The sequence below is a fragment of the Zingiber officinale genome, chromosome 7A (genome assembly GCF_018446385.1).
Source record: "Zingiber officinale cultivar Zhangliang chromosome 7A, Zo_v1.1, whole genome shotgun sequence".
Taxonomy (NCBI): domain Eukaryota; kingdom Viridiplantae; phylum Streptophyta; class Magnoliopsida; order Zingiberales; family Zingiberaceae; genus Zingiber; species Zingiber officinale.
In genome coordinates this window covers 136,418,725-136,433,977 of record NC_055998.1, presented here as the reverse complement: position 1 = coordinate 136,433,977, position 15,253 = coordinate 136,418,725, and the positions used below count along the sequence as shown (strand labels likewise).

The 15,253-nt window shown below is 37.1% G+C and overlaps 1 protein-coding gene across 1 annotated transcript; it reads right to left on the bottom strand.

Annotated features, from left to right (window-relative positions):
• Positions 1-10,008: 10,008 nt before the first annotated feature.
• LOC122000535 lies at positions 10,009-11,401 on the bottom strand. The gene is made up of 5 exons (XM_042554913.1): positions 11,308-11,401; positions 11,170-11,210; positions 11,034-11,085; positions 10,409-10,467; positions 10,009-10,324 (listed from the first exon to the last, which is right to left on the bottom strand). The coding sequence occupies exons 1-5, from the start codon at positions 11,375-11,377 to the stop codon at positions 10,130-10,132; spliced, it is 417 nt and encodes a 138-aa protein (XP_042410847.1). The 5' UTR covers positions 11,378-11,401; the 3' UTR covers positions 10,009-10,129.
• Positions 11,402-15,253: the final 3,852 nt, after the last annotated feature.

The window sequence follows — 15,253 nt, the reverse complement described above, 5'->3', positions numbered from 1 at the left end:
TTTTTCATTTTCAGTTCTTCTACAAAAGGAAACAAAAATATCTATGGTTTGATCCTTATTTTTCAAAAAGAAAGTCCATGTATATCTAGTAAAGTCATCAATGATCACTAAGCAATATCTACTTCCATTCAATGAAATGACATTACTATAATCAAATAAGTCCATATGCAATAAATCTAAAGCAGTAGAGGTACTTACAGCGCTTTTACCTTTATGAGACGCTTTTGTTTGCTTACCCTTTTGACATGCATCACATAATTTTGTCTTTTGGTACTTAAACTTGGTAGGCCTCGCACTAATCCTTTGTTGGCTAGCTTTCGAATATTCTTCATGTTCACATGGGCCAACCTCCTATGCCAAAGCCATGATTCTTCTTCTTTTGACATGAAACACTTAGCAGAGGCATTAGTAGCATTTTTAAAAGATACTTGATAAATGTTATCTACCCTTGTGCCTACTAGTACCATGTCAAGTGTGTCAATGTGTTTGACCAGACATTGATTTGAATGAAACTCAATTGTGTAACCCGTATCACACAATTGGCTGACACTTAGGAGATTAAAGGTCATCCCCTTGACTAGAAGGACATTTTTGATTTGGAGACATTCGGATATATGAATATCTCCGACTCCTATAACCTTAAGGCTACCATTATTACCAAAAGACACATTACCTCTATTTTTGTTTTGAAGGGTAGTGAAGAGTGACTTGTCCCCGGTCATGTGCTTGGAGCATCCACTATCAACAAACCAAGTTAATAGATGCTCCCCCTTGACAAATGCCTACAAGACACGAAAGATAAACGTTTTAGGTACCCAAATCTTGGGACCTAATGCATCTACAATGAAAGACCTAGGAACCCATGCCTTGGTCACACCCTTCATAGTCTCATGAACCCTAGAAGCATGTGATCTATGAAATTGGGTTCTAGACACTAGTGAAATGAAACTAGACTCCTTAGGTTGATATCCTAACCCAGCCTTGTTGTAGACCGCCTTTTGGGCATTTAGAATCATATCTAAGGTCTTAGAGCTAGTTGAGAATTTTTCAAGAATTTTCTTGAGTTTCTCAACTTCACCCTTTAAGGCTTTGTTTTCATCCTCAAGGACCTCTAGATGCAGGTCATCAACCTCATCTTCCCTAAGGGCCCTCAAGTGCTCTACTTCATCTTTTAATGATTTAATTTCAGTTTTTGATTTCTTAAGCAAAGTAGATAAATGTGCAATAGTTTTATAACATTTCTCTAAATGCGGAGAGGTTACCTCTTCATCATCCGAAGATGATGAAGCCGCGGTTGAGGTGTCACTTGTGTCACCATCACTCCCGGAATCCGGTTCCTCCCTTGCCATGAACGCTACTTGACGTGTGCTTTTCTCCTTCTCTTCCTCCGATGAGCTTGAGGAGGATTCATCCCAAGTAGCCTTGAGAGCTTTCTTCTTCATGGCCCTTTCCTCCTTCTTCTTGAGTTTTGGACACTCGCTCCGATAGTGTCCTTTCTTGCTACACTCATAACAAGTAACATTAGTTTTATCAACATTTTGATCGATAGGTTTACCTTTCCCTTTGTATCTCCGGCTTCTTCTCATGATTCTCCTTACAAAATTGGCCATCTCGCTTGATGATGATCCACCTTCATCATCGGACTCGGAGGAGGATGAGGATGAAGGAATCTCTTTTTCCCTCTTCTTTTTCTTCTTCCTTCTTCCATCCTTGCTCTTTTCTCCTGCAACTAAGGCAATACCTTTCTCTTTTTGACCCTTGTTAGCAAGTTCATGAAGTTCCATTTCACAAAAGAATTCATCTAATTTAACAATTGAAAGGTCCTTGGAGACCTTCGATGACCACAAGGCATTCCTCGGAAAGGCTTTGAGAGCATACCTTACAAGATCGCGATTCTTTACGCGTTCATCTACGGAATGAAGACCATTGATGATTTCTTTGAACCTTCCGTGTAGTTCACTTACCGTCTCGTTCTCCTTCATGGTGAGATTTTGTAGTTGGTTTAGGAACAAGTCTCTCTTGGCGATCCAAGAGTCTCGGGTTCCTTCTTGGAGCTCGATGAGCTTGTTCCATAAATCTTTTGCGCTCGTGAATGAACCTACCTTGACGAGTTGATCCTTGGCTATCCCACATTGTAGAGTGACCACCGCCTTGGCATCGACTTGTCCTTTGTGAGTTTGCTCGGTGGACCACCTTGATGAGTCAAGTTTCTTACCTTCTTCGTCCTTCGGAGGTGTAAACCCTTCCTTGACAGAGAACCACATGGAGATGTCGGTCTTAAGATAATATTCCATGCGGCTCTTCCAATATTGAAAGTCCGCTCCGTCAAAGTAGGGTGGGCGATTGGTGCTAAACCCTTCCTTCATAGCCATCTTCTTGCTCTTTAGGGTGTTAATCCGGATGAAGAGCGCCAAGCTTTGATACCACTTGTTAGGACCTTCGGATGGCGAGAGAGGGGGGGTGTGAATAGCCTCCTCTAAAACTTAAACAATCTTCTCACAAAAGTTTGTTAGCACAGCGAAAATATGCAAAAGAAAAACTAATACAAGGAAAAGAAACAACCCACATCTAACACAAGTATGTAAGAGGTTCGGGGATAACTTGCCCCTACTCCTCGGCGTGTCCGTAAGGTGGATGATCCCTTGATCTTTCGGTAGATCACACCCCGGATAGATTCCGGCTAAGAATTTCTCCTTCTCGGTGGAGTAACCTCTCCACAAAGTCTCAGAGAATATTTAAATGAAGCACAAGACTTACAGGGATTAGTGGCTAAAGGGAATAAAAAATAAGCTTACAGCCACGATCAAAGCAGAGCGCAAAACCCAGAAGAAGTTCCTTAGTCAAGAGCTCAAAAACACGCAGCACTCTTGCTTGATCGACCGAGAGTTTTCCTTTTTTTTTCTTGGGTTGTCTTTTCGAACATCTCATACTCCTTCTTCTTATGCCTCTTCCTTTTCCATTGCGTTTGCCTGTATCGAATCACTGCAACCTGCACCGAATCGCTGCAGCCAACTCAGGCGTCGCCAATCACTTTTCCTCCTCATCTGGTTCTCTGAACTCACACCAATACCATCCATGGTCTTCACTGGTGTCTCTGAGCTCGAACCAATAGCCATGAGTCAAGCTGATTGCAACCAGAACACAGCCAGATCGCCAGTAACCGTTGATGCTCCAATTGCACCATTTGCAGCCAAACACAGTAGAAAAACCACTTTGTCTTATTCCTCTGATAGACCTTAATTTGAACTTAAGCACTGGCATGATACCTGCAACCTGCAACGTAAAAAGCTAACACCAGATGATTAAATCAGACGAATCAGAAGTTGCAGAGAAACAGACAGTGTTGTGGATCGGTCAGCAGACCGATCCATAGCCCTCTAGACCGATCAGGACATACCCTGATCGGTCTGGGAGGCTTCTGATCGGTCTGTGGACCAATCAGCCTATAGGTGGATCGGTCCACAGACCGATCCCCTATTGTCCTCTGAATCCCATCGCTTCCTGATCGGTCTACAGACCAATCAGATAACTTACAGTGAACTACTGTTTGGTTAATGATCGGTCACCAGACCGATCAGATAACCCACAGAAAGCTACTGTTTGGTTACTGATCGATCACCAGATCGATCAGATAACCACAGTATCACTGGATCGGTCTGTTGACCGATCAGATATCCATAGTATCACTGGATCGGTCAACAGACCGATCCAATGCCTATGTAAGTAGGTTTAGAGCTTCCCAGCCCTAAACCCTAAAGCCTTCCTGGTCTAGAGAACGAGCTACCGAGCCCTCTCTGACCTAGTCCGGAGAACGAGCTACCGAGCCCTCTCCGACTTCGTCCGGTCCAGAGAACGAGCTACCGAGCCCTCTCTGACCTAGTCCGGAGAACGAGCTACCGAGCCTCTCCGACTTCTTCCGGTCCAGAGAACGAGCTACCGAGCCCTCTCTGACCTAGTCCAGAGAACAAGCTACCGAGCCCTCTCCGACTTCGTCCGGTCCAGAGAACGAGCTACCGAGCCCTCTCTGACCTAGTCCGGAGAACGAGCTACCGAGCCCTCTCCGACCTAGTCCGGAGAACGAGCTACCGAGCCCTCTCAGACTTCGCGTGCCAAGTTTCCATACTTGGTCTTTTCCCTTCCACCTAATCAACATTGATCAGTAATCAATCTAAGTTTAATTAATATCTGATACAAACTTAAATCAGGGTCAACATCAAAACAACAGCCAGGTCAGACCGTATCAACATGATTGACCCAAGGCGCCTCCAATCCACTGGTTCAACACAATAATTTTCTGGAGGCCATAACTTTTGACTCGGGACTCAAAATCAGACTTTGTCAGTGGCCATGCATACATAATTTGAAGATATACATATGCCTCTACAACACAGAATTAAAAAGATATATGTTAGAGCAATCTAGGTGCCCTAGGTTTTAATGTTTGGGGCAAAGATTTAAGTTAGATTTATTGTTGTATTTGATATGCATTGTGAGTGTGCAAGATACAAGTACAACAAGGAAAATTCAAGTATGATCTTGGCAAAGGAGAAAAGTCCAAGGATGAGTCTTGGTGGTGTAAGTTTAAGTATGTAGTCTTGGCAACGTAAGTCCAAGTGTGACTTGGCAATGGATGAAGTCTCGGAGGTGAGGAGCCTCTTGGCAAAGGAAGATCCGACAACAAGGATAAGGCCGAAGGAAGCTCCAAAAGGCAAGACGTGAAGGATGGGGAGACATCCGAGGGGCGCGAGGTTGATGGAGGAGGCTAGAAAGCTAGGTCTAGGTTGGTTGGGCGAGGACAAGTGATGAGTGATTGTACTCAGGGCAAAATCTTATGTTTTTAGGATTTACTGCAGCAGTACCGTAGCGACACTACAGCAGTACCGTAGCGACACTACAGCAGTACCGTAGCGACACTACAGCAGTACCGTAGCGACACTACAGCAATACCGTAGCGACACCGCAGCAACACTGTAGCGATACTATAGCAGTTTTGTTGTGACACTATAGCAATACTGTAGCAGTTGACTGGTTATTGTAGCAGTCGACTGGTACACTATAGCAGTCGACTGGTAGTCAACCGTTAGGTAACGGTCGGCTTCACTTAAAGGACCACATACACCAGTCGACTGGTAGCGAGAAAATAGCTTAGTGTTTTCCTCTCAAGCTCTATTTAATAGAGCTCAGGGTGCTTGAGCATGGTTGACGAAATAGAGATGGTTAACCCCTATTAATAGTCTTCCAAAGCCTCCAAGATCTTCTTGTGATCTAAGAGTGTTTGGATCAAGGTTGTGGTGAGGTTTCTCCACCGAGAAAGAGGTTTGAGCTAGCCGAAGGTTTCCGGGTAGTCATCCACCGACGGATTGGGATCATCTACCTTACGGATAGTCGTGGAGTAGGAGCCCTAATCTCCGAACCACGTAAACGCCTTGTGTTACGGTTTGTTTTGGTTTATTGTCTTCCTTATTATTTATAAGGTTTAGCTTTCTTCTTGTTAGTTTGTATTTTGTTTTCCGCTGCGTACTAATAAGTGTAGGAAGTGACGATTTAGGTGAGACGCTATTCACCCCCTCTAGCAGTGTCAAGGTCCCAACAATATATGCATGAATAGTTTATATATTTATGAATTAGATTCTATCTTATCAAGACCAGGATCTTGTCTTTGTCTCAACTTAGATTTCCACATTAGATCTATGTTGGACCAACACCTACAGTCCCACTCGTCCTCACTGGAACTCTCTCTTCCATACCCTTGCTTATCCTATTTGCCAAATATCTAGTTCTCCTGACATGTTTAGACTTTCTTTGGTCTTACTTACTGTCTGATTAACCTGATCGACTAAGACTTTCCTACAACAATAAGTTAGCACAATAAATATAAAATAATAAAGTAAAGTAGTGTTAGCAGCATTCAAGATTTGCTAGTCCGGTCGACCATGCATAGTTGATAGAAAACCTTTCAGTCACACTTGCTCAAAGTTCACTCTTCTAAAACTTCTCACTATCTAGAGTTACCTCCCCCTAGCGTTTTACCTTAGAGTTCACTTCTCTAAGACTTCTTATTACTTAGGGTTACCTCCCCCTGGGATTTTCCCTTGCTTAGAGTTCACTATTCTAAGATTTCTCATTACCTAAGGTTACCTTCTCCTAGGATTTACCTTACTTAACCTCCAATTATGACTAGTCACTTGGTAGACTTCTCACCTTTTCCTTGCATAACGTTCAGTTAAGACTAATCACTCGGTAGACTTCTCATCCTTTAGTCACTAGGTAGACTTCTCATCCTTATATAACCTCTAGTTAGCACTTTCCTTACCTAACTACTTAAACATATTAATAAACATGAAAACCCTGAGGTCGATTGCACCAACGTTTGCATCATTAGCGATTGATGTTACCCATGATAACATCAAACCCTTATCAGAGTTTGACAAGATAGTGCTTAGGAACTTCACTTTAGATAAGATGGTCCTTATCAAAGAATGCCAAGCTTCAACTCCCAACTTACTTCACTTGGACTTGTCTTGCCAAGCCTTCAGCTCCCAGCTTACTCTACTTGGACTTGAATCAACTAGTTCCCAACTAGGACTTTCGTGCTTAGTTTTCAACCAAGATTTCACTCCTGCCTGATTCCCAATCAGGTGTTCAGTTGCCTAGTTCACTAGGACTTAGTTCCCAACCAGGACTTTACCATTTGTCAAGTAACTTGCTCTTGCATACTCAACATGACTTGTTAGATTTCAACAAGCCTAATTTTAACATTAGTCATATATCAAAATTTTAGATTTAATGTTGTGCTCTCAGCACCAATAATCTTTCCATTTTTGATAGTATGAAAACCAAGTTAAAGTTAGTTAAACATAATCAAAATAAATTTTGAATTTTATATTCAATGTATGATAAAAATATAATTAGTGAAGTCATACATAAATATGTTAATTTAAACATAACCCCCTCTTAATTATTGCTCCCCCTTAATCATATAAAAATTGGAAAGTTTTAAAAAAATCTTGACTTTAACCTTGTTTTTCTCTTTTGCTTCGTACATCAAAATGAGTTAATTTGTAAAGTAGAGATAATTAAAACTTAAGTCAAGACATATTGCCAAATAATTAATAAGCAAGATTAAAGTAGATGTTAATTAATCACACAGGTAAGTCAAGTTATATCACATGAGTCAAAAATAAGATAAGATAATAATAGAAGTCAAAATCTAAACCATAACAAGTCAAAAAAATATGTCAAGTCATCACAAAGTCAACTACTAGTCAAACAAAAGTCAAGCATAGTCAAATCAACTACAACTCAAGATACCCAAAAAAAGACAGCCATAAAGTCAACTCCAGATCCAAAATCGATCTAGTCAGAAGGACAAGGAGAGGTTGCTGGTCCATCTGTTGAGCACGTAAACATCTCCATGATCCCCTACAGCTGAGCCTTCACAACCCGAAATTCACAAGTGACAGTATTCTCGAGTCAGATCACTCGATCCTCTAAGGTCAAAAAAGGTGGAGGTGCTGGAGGTCCTGGAAACTGAGCTAGTATATGATCTGTATCAACATTTATCTCAGCTAAGATCTCGTTAATCTCTGGTGAATGAGCATCATGCCTCTAGACTAGGGATTACCGAGATATCTCGTTAATCTCTGGTCAATATGATTTACATTTTTCTTGCACACTTGACAATCATATTGACTCCACAATTTTGCCTTAACTTAAACACTATCCAACATCAAAACTACATGTAAATGCTACACGCATGGGGATGATTGTACCAACAAAGGATGGCATAGGGGTGAGCAGAGGGTTCAATGCATCCAAGAGACAAGCAACTTGACATGAGAAAATCTCAAGGCTTGAAAAATCTCTAGAACAGACATGAGTGGAGTGACATATACAAGGGACGAGGATAAATGGCAACTTAGGCGACTTGACCATAGATTGGTCGAAGTTATAGGAGCTAAATGACTAGTATGCAATCTAGTTACTAGTGGCTGAAAAAATCACACTGCAAGTGTTTTGGGATGTGTGGTTTTACCAATCAATTAATGGTTTTGGATTAGTATATATGTGACTGAGAAACTCAATACCCCCAAGTGTTTGGGGTTTATAGTTTGACATTCGATTGGTGATTGACATCAAATTATGGATGGCTTAGACTATTTGGCAAACAAACAAAAGATTAACTAGTTGTCTAGCCTAGCTGATTGAGATTCATTTGGCTGAGAATAGAAGGTTTTCTAATTGACTAGAGCAATTGACTTAACAACAATCTGATGGTAGGTTAAGTTGAGTAATCCTACAACAACCAATTCAAATATAATTAAAGATGAAAGTCTTAATAGTAGAATTCAACTAAGATATTATCAGTTAGTCGACTGATGATTGACAAACCGTTTGTTGTTGGTCTCCACATGCATTAGCAAAATGACATGATTTGAGAAGAAATCTATAAAATGAGCTTGAGGTGTTGTAAAATTCAACAATTATCTTGTCCAAGAAGTTCCCACACTCTATCATTCTTTTGAGCTCTATTATAAACCTTTCTGGCTCTTTATTATAAATCTTATTTGCTAAATTATAAGAGGTCTCTTCACCTTTAGTTCTGCTGAAAAGGAGAAAAGATAAAGATTCTCAAGAGTGATCCACCTAACAGATAATAAACCGTGGATTAGGAGTCTGAGAGCTATCGAACCACATTAAACTACTTGTGTACTCAATTTTTTTCCTATTTTATTTTCTTTATTATTTCCACCTCATTTAAAAATACTAACTTCATAAGAAGTGATATTCCCCCCTCTACAATCGCACCAACACGATCCAATAGGTTCTATTAGAAGAACTTACAAGATAGTAGCACACCGAAAGCATCATAGGTCATAGATTAGGATTGAAGTCTTTGAATGTTGTTGGCATGTGTGTTTCTTATATTTATTATTTCCATTGCATATCTATCCTCTTGATTCAAACAAACGTACATGTGTACATTCAAATATCTAATGTTTCCATTATTTTTATTTTAAATTGTGTTTGATATTTTAGATTAATGGGGATTTTCTATTCGCACTTCTCCCTCTATATGGATGTTTCAGACCAAACTGTTAGATCCTAACAACATCCATTATACCTCTACAAGTCAATCGAGGTGGGATAATCATTGCACATTGAAGAACTTGTAGGTCATAATACATAAGTGACACCACCACTTTGCTCTTATAGGTTTGAGAACTTTATCCATTTAGTCCTCCCTAGGTTCATCAAAGTGAAATGGTCATATCACTTTATTGCTCCTTCATATGTCAAAAATGTGGAAATAAGACCACCATTGTATTCCTAAAGCTCCTATAAACTGATCCATTCCCTAATATCAGGTCAATCGAAGTGGCTTAGTCATTTCACCTTGTTTGATCCAAAGGGTTAGGCCAAAATATAAGGGCAAGATCACCATTGTGCACTTAGTTATTTTAGAAAAGTATTTAGACAGTCCAATAGAATATGATTTTTGTAAGTCAATAAAATTGGTTAACAAACCACCTTGATGAACTTATAGAAGTTAGATTGCAAAGATGAGGTTGCCATACACATGCTTACTCTCACACAATACATCTATCCTAATAGAACTAATAGTGTAGAAAATAAATTTGTTATCTCATGGAGTCTTTGTTAGTACGTACCCAACCAAATGTAGGTGTCATATTCAACTCTTTACCTAACATAGTAGCTAGAAATGTATGTTTGGGTTTACACATGGTTTCTAGGGTGAGAGATTTTGGAGGTAAAAATAAAGTGAGATTAATTTGGATTATGGAGCAAATTGTTTCAGCGATTTTTTATCGACTATGTGGGTGATTTTATATAGGTTTCAATCAAGTAGGAGCTAGTTAACAAGAGAGCTTAATTAGGAAAGACGTAGTACAAACTAATCCTCAACCTCATATGTTGCCAAAATCGTCCAAATCTATCTGTGCTTGCTCACAGACAAGTTAGAAAGGACAGAAGAGGTTCCAAGGCATTATTAACCATCTTTCTAACTTTATCCATCATATATCTGTTATTCTTTAGTCTATGAATTACATAACTACTATTTATGACCTAAACACTAAGGCCTAATTAGCAATGCTGCCTATTCTCTCTAGTGCTTAAGGTGATCAGCATCATCCTCCAAGGGCGAGCCATTGTTGATCGGAGGCCGGCGATGGGCCCTCGCTTGGTAGTCCTTGTTCAGCATGTTGAACATCTCCGCAACCGCATCTAAGTGTTGTTTGCCATTGTTTGCCTTTGGTAGCACTGTATCATCTGACTTGAATACCCCAATTTTTCTGGCTGCCTGAATTAGAAACAACTTCAAATTTAGTAGCAAACATTTATAAAACAAAATCACCATCTTCACTTGAGACATAGAGCTATAGACCTTCTCGTCTATCTTAGTTGTCGTATCCACTATTTTCTCCGAGTACAACTCTCGCAGTCCTGCACAAAGAAATCATCCATTTCAAAAGGAAACAACAGACCTAAACATACTTAGTAATGATGAATTGAAGAATGTTTAGATCAAGCCAAAACTGAAAAGAAGTTTAGTTGAAATTAAAGGTGGTCTAACTGTTTTTGGGAGGGTGGGATTTAAGATGATGGTAGTCAGAACTGAAAGGTAGAGTGCCAAGCATTTGAAGCCTGGAATATTGCAGACTTGGAGCACTCACTTTACACACTCCTATACACTTTCCAACGTTAGTGTATCCATATCAATTTCTTTATCTAAAATGTATAATTTAGGATAAAAAAATTACTTTATTAAAATTAAATATTCAGTTTTCATTATATCATATATTTCAATTTACTTTTTTTTTTCTCTCTTCTATAATGTTTAAGGAATAAAATTCATTCCTTAAATTTAGAAAAGTACAATTTATAAATACAAAATTTAATGAATAGTATCCTATCTAAATTTTAAGATAAAATCTTTAGATAGGAGAACCGATATAGATACTCTTAGGTTTTGCACCTGTGTCATCCTTATCCAAATGCTTGGCACTCACCATGCATCTTCCTTCCCAATGCTGAGCTCACAGAGTTCGCGATCCCATCTTCCTGTCAACAATTTATTATAGGCAAAGTTAAATCATCAACGACAAATGGCAATCTAAATCAAAAGATATGTATATATATAACAACCTTATCACCAGCTCCTTTGGCTTCTTCATTCTTTCCGAGCACTGGAACAAAGAAACTCAACTCATGTCATTTGTTTTATTTACTTTTCCTTGTGAAAAAGAAACGAAAAGAAAAAGATGAGAAGAATAGTTAACCTACCAGTGTTAGAAGTAGCAATTATTATGATCGCGAGCACAAGAGAGCGGAACCTAAACCTAATGCAAGCCATGATGACCACACCAACTTAACTATGATTAAGCAATATGTGAAGGAAGGTAAGGGTTTATAGTAAGGAGTGGGTGCGGTTTTATAGGTGAAGGTTTAGTGAGAAGAGCATCCAATGCGGTAATTAATTAAAAACAAAGCTATGATAATCCAAAACTAACCTCCTTCCAAAATCCTATTAACTCTAGATGCTATGACACGTAAATAAAATAGGAGTACACATGGTTTAATGCTTTGGGAAGGGATAAAAAATGCTGAATCTGGTACTTCTCCTTGGGAGGAGGGAAGATACGGGCTTAGGGCTTGTCTGCCACCCTGCAATTGATGTAATGCAACGTGGTGAGTCATAGATTTTACCAACCCATCGAGTTGATCTTTTCCACCGAACACTTGTAAAAATAAATCAATCAATCAAAAAGCGTCTTATTTTTTAAAAATTCTCTTACTTCTGATGAGTGGCGGATTTAGTCCATCAGTACTGGCAAATTCAATAAATAAAAAAATATAATATAATATAAAATCAAATTACCTAACTTTAAAATTTCAAAAATACTTTAAAAAATATATAAGTTAAAATTTTAAAAATTCAAAATATTAATGTTGGTCGATTTCACAATCTAAAAGCTTAAATTTCGAATTTAAGGAGTTAAAAACGAATTTAAATTTAAAAATGTTGACCTTAGCAATCCGTAAATTCTCGCAATTTATCTGGAACTTAAAATCGAAGAATCATTTATGATCTCGCTTCTTTATAGTATTTAGCAATCCTACGTATGAGACCTCTATTTTGATATAAATAATCATCCTAACTAGAAACCTAATAAAATAAAATTTATATTTTATAACTCTCCTTCAATAAATGCAATATGAAATAAGAAAGGAACAATTTACTCCTCTTGTTGTTACTGTGGTTGGAAAAAAGGGGAAAAAGAGCTATTTGTAAAAGGTTGCTAGATGGAAAAATTAAAAGAAAGACCGTTACTTTTGAGAAAATAAAGAGAAACCTAGGGAGGAAGAAATAAAAGAGGAGAGTTTTACCTTCTTCGTTAGCAACCTCGACTAGCTTCGGTGAGTTGCCAATGACACAAAGAGAACAAGACAAGACAAAATCGGACTATTCTTACGGTGCCAACAAAACCCTAGAAAACATGAGAAGAGGAATAAGATGTGAGGGTTGCTCTTGTTGATAGAAGAGGGCAACAGTTGATACTATATTTCTTGCTTGCTAGAGAAGGGAAAAGAGAAGAAAAGACAAATCTTGTTCTTGAGAAGAGAAAAGAAAAAAACCGCAAGTTTATTCTCATTTGAGAAGGAAAGGAGAAGAAGAAAATGAGAAAAAAGAACCAAGAAAAAATAAAAGAAAAGGATAAACAAAGGCGTTATAGTGGCATATGACACGGTGAGGGCTATTGGGTGCTTAGGGATGAAAGGGAGTAAAAAGAGGAAAGAGAATGTTTTCTCAAAAATACCCTAATTTGTTTTAAATCAACTAACCTGGTTTAAACCTTAAACTTGATTCAACCATAACTTAACCAAATCAACTTCAAATCAATCCCAGTTTGAATCAGCATAATCCTTATCTCTGTGCCTATCCATTTAATTTAATTCAAACCCGATCCTATTTTAATTTAGTATTCTCACTTCGTATTCTACTATTTAGTTCATCCATTTATTATTATATATTTTACTTTAAAATTCAATACTTAACATTCAAAGCCGTGATATTTTCTAGTAAAAATAGTACTAATGGATAGCCTAGGTCGAGGACTTTACAAATATGTGGTTAATTTCATTTTTTCGTTTCATTGTTTCTAATGTTACGTTATTGTAGCAATTATGACTAACTACTATAATGTGTAATAGATACTCTATAATTAATACAATATGTAACCCTTAATACCATACTATTATAGTATTGTAGTGCAGTAGCTATTTAGTATCTTCTATAATTATTTTAAAGTGATTTTGACCAATTTAGAATAGTTTTGATAAAATTTAAATAATTTAGAGAAAGTTGATAAATAATACTTTTGATATAATACATAGCGTTCTTGATTTAAAATTTAGGATTTACCTATAGTTGTGTAATAGCTACTCAGTAGCTTTTACAATTATTTTAAAGTGATTTTAAATAATTTAAAATGATTTTGATGAAATTTAAATTTTTTTACCAAGTTAGTAAAGAGTATTTTGATATAATAGTATTAAGGGTTAAAGATTTAGAGTTTAAGATTTTAGAATTTAGAATTTAGGGTTTAAGATTTATTTATAGCTATATAATAGCTACCTAGCTTCTATAACTATTTTAATATAATTTTAACTAACTTAAATTGATTTTGATGAAGCTTAACTAGTTTTTGACTAAGTTGATAAATAGTATTTTAATATAATAATATTTTATGTATAATAATTTTAATTAAAATGAAATAATTATTTTTTCGCGTGATAGCAGTTAGTCATAACTACTACAACAACATTAAAAGTGAGAAAAAAAAGAGACACTCATTTAAGGATTTGCATAATTCAAAACGTCCTATTAATTTTTACCCATTAATTAAAGTATGGAAAATTTCTCTTGAATTTCAGTATTATCAATAGTAAAAAATTGAAATCATCATCATTTCAACAACCCTTTTAGGGTGGCTAGAAGGAAGGTAAATTACGGATGATTTGTCCAGCAACAACACTGCATGCCAAAAGAGTTAGTAAAACGCATTACAACCTTGCCTTGTGTGCCGTACTTAATTCAAGAAGATGACTAAAGAAGATTATATATGTTTGCCATTTCCATCCTACCTTAAATATTCTACTTTCTCAGAACTGTACGCTGTGACACTCACCTCATTACGCTCATTAATTGTCAGACATATTAATTGTCAGCCTATGTTTAATATCGAACTAAGCAATTCCTGTCAAATTGCTAGAAGACCAGCAAACCATGATCATGGAAATTTTCAAAACCATCATTAAATTTCTGTTATCTAAGTTACTTGCAAATATATTATATTAGTTAAGCTCAAGATTCACGCCCATTCATTAAAGGTGGTCATACTCTTTTCTATTCAACTTTTGGTCATAGATTCCATGCATTCTGTCTGATCTTAATTAATCATGTTTTGATCTGTAATTCTTGATGACTATTGACTATAGGTTTTCCCATTAAACTAATTAACTACATAAGCTTATCGTGTGTGTATATTTACTTTCTGTGTTTGGCTTTGTGATTTTAGGTGCTAACCGCAGAAAGATAAAGGAGATAGAGGTGGAATATAACTGATGCAGCGGAAATTATTGAATCCTTGATTCAAAGACAATGTCGGAATAGATCTTCTAAAGATTAGTAGAATATAAGAAAAATAGAAATGCAAAATTGACCAGAGAAGATCTCTCGAATTTCAAAGGGTCCTTGATTCATTAGACACTTTATGATTAAATTCTAATAAAAAGTTGATGAGAAAGAAGTTTAAGTAGATCAAAGTTGACTAGACACTTAATAGTTAAAGTCCAACTAATGTTGACAATGAAAATCCTGACAAATCATAAAGGACTAGATGTCAGGCAATTAATAAAAAGTCTAAGCAGATCAAAAGTAAATAGATGTTTGACAATAATAAAAGTTCAAATAAATCATAAAAGTGTAAAATACTAAAAAATGATGAATAATGATAAGAGAATTTTCCGAAATTTTTAGAAATTTTTCTGAAATTTTTCGGATATCCTATGGGCGAGTTTATGGGGACAAAATTAGTCACCGGGAAAGTCTGTTTAAGTTACCCCATTTAAATGAGGAAATGTTTGATTTTCCTTTTAAATTTTATTTCTTTTTCCTTACTTTTTCTCCCATCGCCGTTTCTTCCCCCGTTTTCTCACCCGGCCTGTG

Coding starts and splice junctions, on each gene's coding strand:
- LOC122000535 (XM_042554913.1), bottom strand. CDS start 11,377: ATGGCTTGCATTAGGTTTAGGTTCCGCTCTCTTGTGCTCGCGATCATA. Junction 11,211..11,307: donor AATTGCTACTTCTAACACTG/GTAGGTTAACTA, acceptor TCTTTGTTCCAG/TGCTCGGAAAGAATGAAGAA. Junction 11,086..11,169: donor CCAAAGGAGCTGGTGATAAG/GTTGTTATATAT, acceptor AATTGTTGACAG/GAAGATGGGATCGCGAACTC.